Here is a 13167-nt window from a genome sequence, read left to right as displayed (position 1 = left end):
ATATGGTTGTGTTGAAATAATCTACCTGCGTTAAGGTAACTGAGACTTATTATAGCACCTGCATATCATTGCTCTTTTGTTGGTTTCGATTGCTTCCATTGTCCTCATTTGCAAGTCGCTTTGGATAAAAGAGTCTGCTAAATGTAAATGTTACTTCGTACTAAGCAGCAGCAGTATCTTCTGGAACAATATGCGACTTTACTAATAAAATAACGTCTTGAAGACGTGAAATGTTTGTCCTTAGTGTCTTATTGTGTTGATGAGTTATGGCTTGTCTTTTAATAATAATCTATGAAAAGGCAGCCCTCTACTGGCCAGATATCAAACATACACAACACAGTTTCGTTTTCTCGGTATTGAAACCTTTCACTTGGTTCCTCGGCACTCTTTCATGTCAAAGTTGTAAGTATGTTTTAATTTGATTTGCAATGACCTAACAGTTACCTGAGTTACTGTGTTCCTCACAAAAATACCACGGTAACAGGATTATAACTCTGATAATGCGCTACTGAACGACTCTGTACATTTGAGACAGTATCTCGACTCCTGCTGTGGCGCATTAATTGCTGCTGCTTACATGTTTTTTTTTCTCCATTATCTCACAATAACGAGGTCTTATATTGTTTAAACTATAGCCTATATTTTCTCGTAATAACGAGACGCTTTGATCGTTTAAACGACATATATTTTTGTCTTTAAAACTAATCTTTTTTGTCTTTAAAACTACATTTTGTCGTAATAACGAGATGCTATGTAGTTAAAGCACTGCGGTCAAGCCAGCCGCACTTTTGTTTTGTTTGCGCGTCTAATCGCGCACTTACGGTAGGGGTGCTGGAGCGGTCAAAATGGATGTAAAGAAGCTGTCATAACGGCGTTTCCTTTGTACTTTTGCTGATATTTTCAATAGCTTGCCGTTCACGGTGACCTAAAATATGTCTACATTAAACATAATTTAACCCTAAAAAGACCATAAAGCGACATCAGAATATGTATTTATTGCTATTTTATAATTTTATATAATGACATAAATAATACAATTTCAGGATTTTTTTAATGACTTGAACATTGAATTAATGTTTGTAAATATTTTTTTTTACATTAACATTTGTATTGTACATTTATTAATATACATCATTTATCAATGTTACTATATATATATATATATATATATATATATATACATATACATATACATATATATGTATATATATATATATATATGTGTGTGTGTGTGTGTGTGTGTGTGTGTGTACCTTTCAACTGATACTTGTTTAGAGTGACCATTACTGTAATAATTTTCAAGTTAAATCTACTGTACAATTTCTGTACAAATTAATGGCAAATCACTCCAAATCTCAATGTGCATTCACACATTTTCTCATAAGCACTTACTCGTAAAAAGCTTTCCTTAATAGGTTTGCTCTTTCTTCCAATTGATTCCTGTTAACAGTGACCCTGACTATTACTGTAATAATTGTTAAAGATTTTTACTCTATGGTTTTGGAGAAAATTAAAGGTAAATTCACCACAACCATCTAATTGCATAAGCACTTTTCAATCACGTCTCATTTTCAAACACTCATAAAAGTCTTTCCTTTATAGGTTTGCTCGTTCTTCCAATTGATTCCTGTTCACAGTGACCCTGACTATTACTGTACTGATTTTGAAATATTTTTACTGTATAGTTTTGGAGAAAATTAAAGGCAAATTCACCCCAAGTATTTAATTGTATAAGCACTTTTACACCATGTCTCATTTTCAAACACTCATAAAAATATATGCTTTATAGGTTTGCTTGATTTATCAACTGATTCCTGTTCACAGTTACCCTGACTATTACTGTAATAATTGTCAAATATTTTTACTGTATAGTTTTGGAGAAAATTAATGGCAAAGTCACCCCAAGCATCTAAGTGTATCCTTGCACTTTTACATCACGTCCCATTGTCAAACATTCATAAAAATATTTCCTTTATAGGTTTGCTCTTTCTTTCAGGTGATTCCTATTCACAGTGACCCTGACTAATACTGTAATATTCTTCAAATATTTTTACTGTATAGTTTTGGAGAAAATGAAAGGCAAATTCACCTCAAGCATGTAAATGCATGAGCACTTTTACACCATGTCCCATTTTCAAACACTCATAAAAGTGTTTCCTTTATAGGTTTGCTTGTATTATCAACTGATTCCTGTTCACAGTGACCCTGACTATTACTGTAATAATTGTCAAAGATTTGGGGGCAAAGTCACCCCCAGCATCTGTGTATCCTGGCACTTTTCAATCACATCCCATTTTCAAACACATCAAAATGTTTCCTTTATAGGTTTGCTTATTCTTCCAATTGATTCCTATTCAGAGTGAACCAAACTATTACTGTATCAAGTTTCAACTGATTTTACTCTATAGTTTTGAATAACAGTAAAGAAAATCACTCCAAAAATCAGTGCATTCTAATTTCCCATTTCAAATACTCAAATATTCAAATCTTTCCTTTATAGGTCTGCTCGTTCACAGTGACCCTAACTATTACTTTATGAATTTTCTAATATTTTTACTGTATGGTTTTGGAGAAAATTAATGGTAAACACCCCAAGCGTAAAAGTGCATTCTTGCACTATTACCCATTTTCAAACACACATAAAAATCCTTCCTTTATAGGTTTGCTCATTCTTTCAATTGATTCCGGTTCACAGTCATCCTTACCATTACTGTATTCATTTTAAAATCATTGTACTCTACAGTTTTGGTGAAAATTAAAGGCAAATTCACTCCGTAAATCAAAGTGCATTCTAGCGTTTGGACCATTTACCATTTTCAAAAACTCATAAAAATATATTATTGGTTTGCTCATTCTTTGAAATGATTCCTGTTCACAGTGACCCTGACTATTTCTATATTAATTTTCATGTCATTTTACTGTATAGTTTCTGGTAAAATTAAAGGCAAACTCGGTCCAAAATTGCTTTTGGAGTGCATTCTTCCATTTTCGTCCCAGTGGTCCACCAAGTCCTACAGGAAGACGATGAAGCGGCCCTGACACAGACAACCTGGAGATGTGGGAAGCTGCTCTAGAACGCGCTGCCTCCTGGGCCATCCAGCACGACTCCCCACCATTGCACCACCGCGGTATGCAGTATGTCGATTGTCCCTTTGGTGCCACTCGCACGGAGTTTGGGGACGTGGCTTGTGCTACCCAACCCGTCCCGCTGGCTCATTCGGACAGTTCGACTCGGCTACGCAATTCAGTTCGCCAGGCAACCCCCCAGGTTCAGCGGCATCCTCGAGACTTCGGTGACAGTCCGAGATGCCCCTGTCCTGTGCATCCTGTCGGCGAAGGATGCAATCGCGCCTGTCCCTCCAGCTGAGATGAAGCAGGGGTTTTACAGCCCTTACTTCATTGTACCCAAGAAAAGCGGTGGCCTTTGGCCAATCTTGGATCTCTTGGCGTCTTGAATCGGCCCTTCACCCTTTGGGTGTCTTCTCCCGAAGACACCCAAAGATGCCTGAGTAGAGTCGTACTTTCTTTTCTGCAAGAAAGGTGGGGGTGTAGGCTGTCACCCTCCACCTTGAAAGTGATGCATGATGCAGTGGCAAATTCCTGGGGAAGCATGACCTGATCGTTAGGTTCCTGAGGGGTGCCAGAAGATAAAATCCTCCTAGGTCACCCATTGTGCCCTCCTGGGATCTCTCTGTTGTCCTGGCTTGACTTCAGAAGGATCCCTTTGAGCTGCTGGAATCGGTTGAGCTTAAATATTTGTCTATTAAGACAGCGCTCCTGATTGCTCTCACCTCCATCAAGAGGGTCGGGACCTCCAAGCACTTTCAGTGAGCAAAGAGTGTCTTGTGTTCGGGCCGGCCTACTCTCAAGTTGTCCTGAGACCCCTGCCTAGATACACGCCCAAGGTTCCCACCACTCCCTTCCAAGACCAGGTGGTGAACCTGCAAGCGCTGCCCCCGGAGGAGAAAAGGAAGGCTGTCTTCAAGAAGAGGTTGGCCCAGTGGACACTGGATGCCTTTCTTCTGCATTTCTTCTCTCAGAGATGATTGGGGCTCCCAAGTAAACCCCTAAAAACGCCAATGAAATTTGGCTAGTGGATTTTGCATGCTGAGCCACTCCTCGTGCATATGGGTATATAAGGTGACAGCGTGCATCCACTCATTCAGGTTTTACGCTGAGGAGCCGAGAACATGTCCCGGCATCAGCGATTGGTTCAAGGTTGTGGCATGGGGATAATAACATCTCCGTTCCCTCCATCAGGGAACAAGGGTTACGTACGTAACCTAGACTTTTCAGTTTCATATGGTAACAAGCATGGTACGTTTGCTCAATAATACCTTCAAAAAATGAAAACATTGTGTTTGAAAATGCAAGAATGCACTCCAAAAACATTTTTGGAGTGAGTTTGCCTTTAATTTTATTAGAAACTACACAGTAAAATAACATGAAAATTAATACAGTAATAGTCAGGGTCACTGTGAGCAGGAATCAACTGGAAGAACGAGCAAACCTATAGAGGAAATATTTTCATGAGTGTTTGAAAATGAGACATGGTGTGAAAGTGCTTATACACTTAGATGCTTAGGGTGAATTTGCCATTAATTTTCTCCAAAACTATACAGTAAAAATATTTGAAAACTATTACAGTAATAGTCAGGGTCACTGTGAAAAGGAATCACCAGAAAGCAAGAGCAAACCTATAAAGGAAAAATAATTATGAGTGTTTGAAAATGGGACATGGTGTAAAAGTGCTTATGCACTTAAATACTTGGAGTGAATTTGCCTTTAATTTTCTCCAAAACTATACAGTAAAAATATTTGACAATTATTACAGTAATAGTCAGGGTCACTCTGAACAGGAATCAGTTGATAAAACAAGCAAACCTATAAAGGAAAGATTTTTATGAGTGTTTGAAAATGTGATATGGTGTAAAAGTGCTTATGCAATTAGATGGTTGTGGTGAATTTACCTTTAATTTTCTCCAAAACCATAGAGTAAAATCTTTAACAATTATCACAGTAATAGTCAGGGTCACTGTGAGCAGGAATCAACTGGAAGAACGAGCAAACCTATAAAGGAAAGATTTTTATGAGTGTTTGAAAATGGGATATGGTGTAAAAGTGCTTATACACTTAGATGCTTAGGGTGAATTTGCCTCTAATTTTCTCCAAAACTATACAGTAAAAATATTTGAAAATCAGTACAGTAATAGTCAGGGTCACTCTGAACAGGAATCAGTTGATAAAACAAGCAAACCTATAAAGGAAAGATTTTTATGAGTGTTTGAAAATGAGACGTGATTGAAAAGTGCTTATGCAATTAGATGGTTGTGGTGAATTTACCTTTAATTTTCTCCAAAACCATAGAGTAAAAATCTTTAACAATTATCACAGTAATAGTCAGGGTCACTGTGATCAGGAATCAATTGGAAGAAAGAGCAAACCTATTAAGGAAAGCTTTTTACGAGTAAGTGCTTATGAGAAAATGTGTGGATGCACATTGAGATTTGGAGTGATTTGCCATTAATTTGTACAGAAATTGTACAGTAGATTTAACTTGAAAATTATTACAGTAATGGTCACTCTAAACAAGTATCAGTTGAAAGGTACACACACATACACACACACACACATATATATATATATATATATATATATATATATATATATATATATATATACATATATATGTATATATATATATATATATAGTAACATTGATAAATGATGTATATTAATAAATGTACAATACAAATGTTAATGTAAAAAAAAATATTTACAAACATTAATTCAATGTTCAAGTCATTAAAAAAATCCTGAAATTGTATTATTTATGTCATTATATAAAATTATAAAATAGCAATAAATACATATTCTGATGTCGCTTTATGGTCTTTTTAGGGTTAAATTATGTTTAATGTAGACATATTTTAGGTCACCGTGAACGGCAAGCTATTGAAAATATCAGCAAAAGTACAAAGGAAACGCCGTTATGACAGCTTCTTTACATCCATTTTGACCGCTCCAGCACCCCTACCGTAAGTGCGCGATTAGACGCGCAAACAAAACAAAGTGCGGCTGGCTTGACCGTGTATTTTCAAACCGCGGCTGGCTTGACCGCAGTGTTAAAGCGATATATTTTCTTGTAACAATGGCACATTATGTCATAAAAACTGTAAAAAATCTGTTTTAATTTGATTTCCATTGAGATAGCTTGTCACAAAAATACCATAATTAAGTTTAGTAGCCTATTATACTGAAAAATTGCTAGCTGGTCATATTTCGACCCCGTAAAAAGACTTTACTAACATTTATGGTAGTAAAATCTTACAGTCAAAAGTCTGTCAGTTTTCACATTTTTTCCTTGCACCCTTGACCCGAACATTTGATAAACAATAAACAACATCAGTAGCCTATAAATATTACAAAATCTAGGCCTGTGCTTTTTGTTGTTGTTGTTATTGTTTAATTAGGAAGAGAATCCAGCATTATAATTTTAACAGTAACATATGTGACCCAGGACCACAAAACCAGTCTTAAGTCGCTGGGGTATAGGCTACTTGTAGCAATAGCCAACAATACATTGTATGGGTCAAAATTATCGATTTTTCTTTTATGCCAAAAATCATTAGGATATTAAGTAAAGATCGTGTTCCATGAATACATTTTGTAAATTTCCTACCTCAAATATATCAAAACTGAATTTTTGATTAGTAATATGCATTGCTAAGAACTTCATTTGGACAACTTTAAAGGCGATTTTCTCAATATTTAGATTTTTTTTGCACCCTCAGATTCCAGATTTTCAAATAGTTGTATCTCAGCCAAATATTGTCTGATCCTAACAAACCATTGAAAGCCTTTAATTTATTTTCTTTATGATGCATAAATCTCAATTTTAAAAAATTGACCCTTATAACTGGTTTTGTGGTCCAGGGTCACATATAACACTTACAGTAGGCTATGTAAATATTAAATACTTTTTTATATACTTTGTATATTTTTATATACTCAGTAATCTTGTATTGTCCTGTCTTTGATTGCCTTTGATTCTAGAAACATCCGCAAACATTCCCTTCTCTGATCAAGGATGAATCAAGGATTACGTTTTGGTTCCTCAGCTTTTGGGAAACCCGCAGCAGACAATGTTACTTCGTCCTTTACGTTCGGTGCAGCAGTCAGTGCAGCCTGCTAGCAAACCTGAAAACTTAACAGCACCTCCACCTCAATTTACTCATGGAGGTATTATACACATATCTAAACAACCTTGCAAATACTTAATTAACTCTCAATGTCCACTTTATAACTGTTAATTTTACACCTTAACACAAGCTTCATCCTTGCTAGAAAAGGAGTGGAGAAATATGGAGTGGAGTGAAGAGTAAGTAGACCCACCACTATGAAACTGGACTGTTATAACACCAAGGTATCAAATGCCTTTAATACTGACTAAAGGTCATTGCACACTGAGTCCGAAATTATCGCATGCGTTTTTCTGTGTTTTCGTATTCATCATCCTTTCCTATCAAAATGCATGCTACGGATGCGAAAACGCAGAAAATCGAACCTGATCCGTAATTTTTTTTTTTTTGACGGACGAAAGTTTCGGAGGCAGTGTGCAATGACCTTTACTCTGTGTGTTTAGCGTGAGAGAGACATTGATGGAGTCTATCAGGTCATTTAAACCGGCCAGTGAGACTGTTACCGAAGCCAGAGTTTTGCTGGTCGGTCCAGTCGGTGCTGGAAAGTCCAGCTTCATCAGCTCGGTCCAGTCTGTCTTCTCTGGACGGGTCATCAACAGAGCCATGGTGGGCTCTTCATCCTCCACCAGCTTCACTAAAAAGGTAAACGTGACTAGAACTTGGGAAAGCTTTGTGATCAAACAGAATCCAACATGGTTCTGAAGGTTTCATTGACTTTTTGCTATATTTTGCAGTCTATTTGTGGAAAGTAGTGGTTAGTTTTCTTCTGTTTTCTTTGGTGCTTCTCAGCTTCGCTCGTACAACATCAAAGGAGCGGGAGAGAATGCAAATGAGCCCACAGCTCTGGTCTTGTGTGACATTATGGGTGTAGGTGAAGGAGAAAGCACTGGACTGACTCTTCATGATGCACTGTCTGTAATTAAAGGACACGCACCAGAGGGACACCAGGTACATTTAAGCTGGATAATAGGACATTTGTGCATTTAAATGTACAGTAAAAACAGGCGAGTGTGATTGGCAGAACTTTGCTGATAAAAACACTTTAACAAAACTTAAAGATTTGCAGGATAGCATTAAGACTCTTTCAAACCAAAGGACAAAAATACAAACAAAAATTATTCTAATTCTATGACCTGGAAGTCTACACCACGAATATAACAATAACGGCACAGAGGAACGATATCGTTGTAAACACTTTCCAAAATATATATTTTTTCCAGCTGATCAGAAGAACTTTTATTTTATTTTTATGGATTTTGAGGATTTAAAGTGACAGACGACAAACGCTGTGAGTGCTTATAATAAACAAAAGGCAGCGGCTGTTTGCACTAAGTGGAAATAGCATGATTAATCTCTTGATTTCTCTGCAGTCTTTAGAAAGGAAAATGAAAGGCTACTAAGTAACATAAAATGGGGTGAAGTACACATTTTCACTGTAAATTATGTGGTAATTCACATTATATAGTTATCAATTAAGTTTTTACTGTACTGTAGAACATTACATTTTATATATATTAAAATTACAAGTATTTTTACCATGAACTCATAACTCAATGTTGACAAAGTGTGTAGTTAACAGTACAATTATTAGTAAAACATTCCTTTGTCTTTATAGTTTAGTCCTCAGCAGCCGATTGGAGCAGAGACTGTGGGCTTCATAAAGAAACCGAGCACTAATGATAAAGTGCACTGTGTGGTGTTTGTAATAGACGGCTCAAAAGTCGGTTCATACGCCAAAAGCTTTGGCGCGACTTTCCAGCAGTTAAGAGAACACATCAGCAACTTAGGTGAGTCGTGTCTGAAGAACGAATCACAATCAGTCTCACAATAAAAAATGGGCTGAACAGAACAAAAAAGTATTTTAAAGAACGTCCATTGGTGTGAGCGGTAATATCTTTATCATTATAGTTTATTTATAGTTATCGTTTTTGTTGTTTTTGATGCTTCACTTAATAGTCTTTAGCCATGTTTCATACTGTATATATTAGGAGTGTAACGGTACACAAACATGACGGTTCGGTACGTACCTCGGTTTTGACGTCACGGTTCGGTATGGTTTCGATACAGCAGGAGAAAATAAAACAAATTGCTCTTTCTTTAAATACATTCAATTATAATTAATATTTTCTTAGGGATACAATCTACCTCAGCTTCTGCTCTAAACTATAGGGAGCCTTTTACATTACTATAACGTTACAATTAGCAACAGAGCCCAAAATTCAATTACTATTTATTTGAATCAACACTCAAATTAAACAAGTTGTATGCAAACATGTAAATTGTACATAATGCAGTTTTTAAATGAACTTTTAAATTCTAATTGTTGTTGAAATATAATCATTTACAAAATATTGATTCATAAAAGATTTATTCAAAACATACATTAAATAATTAAGACATCACTATCAGGTAAAGTAAAATATGAGTATAGTCTAATATTTCGCAAAATGCTCTTCTCTAGACTTAATTTCTCTAGGAAACTAACGAGCTGTAGACACTGATGACTTGCCTACGGTAAATGAAATGCTACATAATGTTTTAATCACGTCTTTACGCGGCTGAGCGATTGCGTGAGGGGCGAGATGTTCATTCATGTTTATTTCGCGTTAATACTAGTAGTAGTATAAAGAGGAGGGGATGATCACGCTCCACGCCGCCGTTTGAACTGAGGCTTCTTTACAGCGATCTGTCGCACCACATCAAAGAGCGCTAAAATGGCATCTATTGTCTAAATTTCCTGAAAAACATTTAATTATTTGTTTGGTACACATGCATACCGAACGGAAAGTCCCATATCGAAAATTTTCGGTACAAATACATGTACTGTTACACCCCTAAGTATATGTGACCCTGGACCACGAATCCAGTCTTAAAGGGTTACTCCACCCCAAAATGAAAATTGCCATTAAACACTTACCCCCATGTCGTTCCAAACCCGTAAAAACTTTGTTCGTCTTCGGAACACAATTTAAGATATTTAAGATAAGGTTTGTGACTGTCCCATTGACTGCCAAACAATTAACACTGTCAAGACCCAGAAAAGTCTCTTACGTGTATTTACGCTTTGATCCGTGTGGCGCAGCTGACACAGAACAGCATACGCTATTTGCGTCTAGCGGATTCTCTCCAAAATGGCGCTACGGTGAACCAGAGGAGACGAATTGTTGAATAAAGTCGTTATTTTGATTTTCTTTGCGTACAAAAAGTATTCTTGTCGCTTCATAAAGTTCAGATTGAACCACTGATGGCAGATAAACTATTTTGACGATGGTTTTCATACTTTTTGGCAGTCAATGGGACAGTCACAAGCCTCCCGGTTTTCATACAAAATATCTTAAATTGTGTTACAAAGACGAACGAAACTTTTACGGGTTTGGAACGACATGGGGGTAAGTGATTAATGACAAAATTTTCATTTTGGGGTGGAGTAACCCTTTAAGACTGGTTTCGTGGTCCAGGGTCACATATACTTAGGGGTGTAACAGTACATGTATTTGTACCGAAAATTTTCGATATGGGACTTTCCATTCGGTATGCATGTGTACCAAACAAATAATTAAATGTTTTTCAGGAAATTTAGACAATACGATGCCATTTTAGCGCTCTTTGATGTGGTGCGACAGATCGCTGTATAGAAGCCTCAGTTCAAACTGCGGCTTTTTCATTTTGGGGTGGAGTAACCCTTTAAAGGTCTTTTTCTTTTTTTTTTAAATTGAGGTTTAAACATCATATGAAAGCTGAATAAATAAGCTTTCCATTGATGTATGGTTTGTTAGGATCGGACACTATTTGATACAACTATTTGAAAATCTGGAATCTGAGGGTGCATACAAAAACAAAATATTGAGAAAATCGCCTTTAAAGTTGTCCAAATGAAGTTCTTAGCAATGCATATTACTAATCAAATATTAAGTTTTGATATAGGCCTATTTACGGTATGAAATTTACAAAATATCTTAATGGAGCATGATCTTTACTTAATATCCTAATGATTTTTGGCATAAAAGAATTGATCATTTTGACCCATACAATGTATTGTTGGCTATTGCTACAAATATACCCCAGCGACTTAAGACTGGTTTTGTGCTCCAGGATCACATATTATTAAGAACTGTGAAAAATCGAATATCATTGTCTGAATTGCAGGTGTGCACCAGGTGGCGTTACTGACCCATGTGGACCAGGTTTGTAACGCTACCAGAAGTGACATTACCAAGGTTTACAAGAGCCAGGCCATTAAGCAGGCGGTATGTCATGCTTGATAACAGTGTTTACATCTGAAGGCTTCACTTTGCCATGTTCTGCTGTTTGAGCGTCACATGATTCGTTCTGTCTTCACTGACCTCTCTAGATGGTGAAGGCCGGAGAGCTGCTGGGAATGGCCACATCCTACATCGTCCCAGTGAAGAACTACTGCTCAGAGCTGGATCTGGATGAAAACACTGATATTCTGCTGCTCAAAGCTGTTGACCACATCTTACAATATGTGAATCTGTACTTTCAAGACAACAGCAGTTAAAGCAGAGGTTCTCAACTCTGGCTTTCCAGATCCACTTTCCTGCAGAGCTTAGCTCCGGTCTTGATCAAACTCGCCTGTCTGTAACTTTCTAGTGATCCTGAAGACCTTCATTATTCTTGTGCAGGTGTGTCTGATAATGGCTGGAGCTAAACTCTGCAGGAAAGAGTGGACCTCGAGCGCCCCCTGATTAAAGCATTACAATAAGAATCCACACGGCAAATGCAGAAGTGCCCAAAATGAGTTCATCTCAGTTTTGTCCCATTGAAATGATGATGCCAAAGCTTGTAATTCTTTGCTAAGATATTGTGGTGGTTTGAATTTTAATAAAACAGCTTTTAGTTTCATAACAATTTTTGTACTGTTGAACTGAATAAAGCTTTGTGTTTACCAAAGTTTGCTATTTATTCGCTCAAACCTACAAAAATAAATATAGGCAGAGCTGGGTAGATTGCTTACAATTTGTTATTTATTCCAAATTACATGATAAAAATTGTAGGTAATATAATCAGCTAAGATTACTTTTGACCTAACTTGTTTTTCACACTGATTTAAATAGGATAATCTTGTAGCATAAAAAATACAACAATAATTAGTTGTTATTAACAACATGAAGTACATTAAACATCAAAGTAACCTGCCCAACTCAATCAGTCTTCATGAATCGGCTAAAAACACATCTCTTCCATCTTTATTTGACCCTATAACTCTAGTTTCTATTCTATTTTTTATTTTTGTTTTTAAATCCTCCTTTTAGACATGCACTCTATTCATTTACTAACTGCTTGTTTTGTAACTGCTTAAACTGCTTAGACTAGTGTTACAAGTCATCTTTTCTTTTTCTTTTTCTTTTTTTCTTTAAGACTGGTAGTAACTTTTTCAAGATTGCTACATGAAAATGTAAACTGGTTTATGCAGACGTTTAATGGACAATAAGTAAGTTTATACTAACGTTTAAGACTAGTCAAAGCAGTTTATGTGACCTGCCAGTGTCAGGTTGCGGGTTCAAACCCCAAAAAGCCCGGTGCGTTCACTAAAAAAAATAGTTTCAAGAAGCTAGAACTAACCTGTAATAAGACGTCTGTAAGATCTGCAAATGTTATTTGTTTTAGTAAGTGTAATGTGTATATGTAGCCAAACCCTTTATGAAGATGTTTAAAAATATTAAAGATAATTTTGAATTAATATTTGCAAAGACTATTTAACATAATTTAAAAATATTAAACGCATACATTTTTAAAATGCATATTTTTTAATTTAAAAATATAAATTTTTAATTTTTATAATTTATAATTTTTTCCTTTTTTTTCAGGATTCTTTGATGAATGGAAGTTCAAATGAACATCATTTATTTGAAATAGAAATATGTTGCAACGTTATAAATGTTTATGAATTATATGCATTTTGTATATAAATAGAAATGTATTATAAACTGTCACGTTCGATCAA

At 36.1% G+C, this 13167-nt stretch overlaps 1 protein-coding gene across 4 annotated transcripts; it reads left to right on the top strand.

The window, feature by feature from the left end:
• The first annotated feature begins 320 nt into the window (after window positions 1–320).
• Window positions 321–12854, top strand: ifi44g (interferon induced protein 44g). Of its 4 annotated transcripts, none has more exons than XM_058759518.1 (8): window positions 321–402; window positions 7057–7242; window positions 7348–7381; window positions 7646–7844; window positions 7992–8150; window positions 8818–8989; window positions 11349–11449; window positions 11554–12854. In XM_058759518.1, the coding sequence occupies exons 2-8, from the start codon at window positions 7146–7148 to the stop codon at window positions 11719–11721; spliced, it is 930 nt and encodes a 309-aa protein (XP_058615501.1). In that variant the 5' UTR covers window positions 321–402; window positions 7057–7145; the 3' UTR covers window positions 11722–12854. The 4 variants fall into 4 exon arrangements, with proteins under 4 accessions (XP_058615501.1, XP_058615500.1, XP_058615503.1 ...); XM_058759517.1 differs by having other exon boundaries at window positions 7333–7381; XM_058759519.1 differs by lacking the exon at window positions 321–402 and having other exon boundaries at window positions 7137–7242; window positions 7353–7381.
• The last annotated feature ends 313 nt before the right edge of the window (window positions 12855–13167 follow it).

The sequence above is a fragment of the Onychostoma macrolepis genome, chromosome 22 (genome assembly GCF_012432095.1).
Source record: "Onychostoma macrolepis isolate SWU-2019 chromosome 22, ASM1243209v1, whole genome shotgun sequence".
NCBI lineage: Eukaryota > Metazoa > Chordata > Actinopteri > Cypriniformes > Cyprinidae > Onychostoma > Onychostoma macrolepis.
Note: the sequence above shows the minus strand (reverse complement) of the source record. Positions and strands in the feature narration are given on the sequence as shown.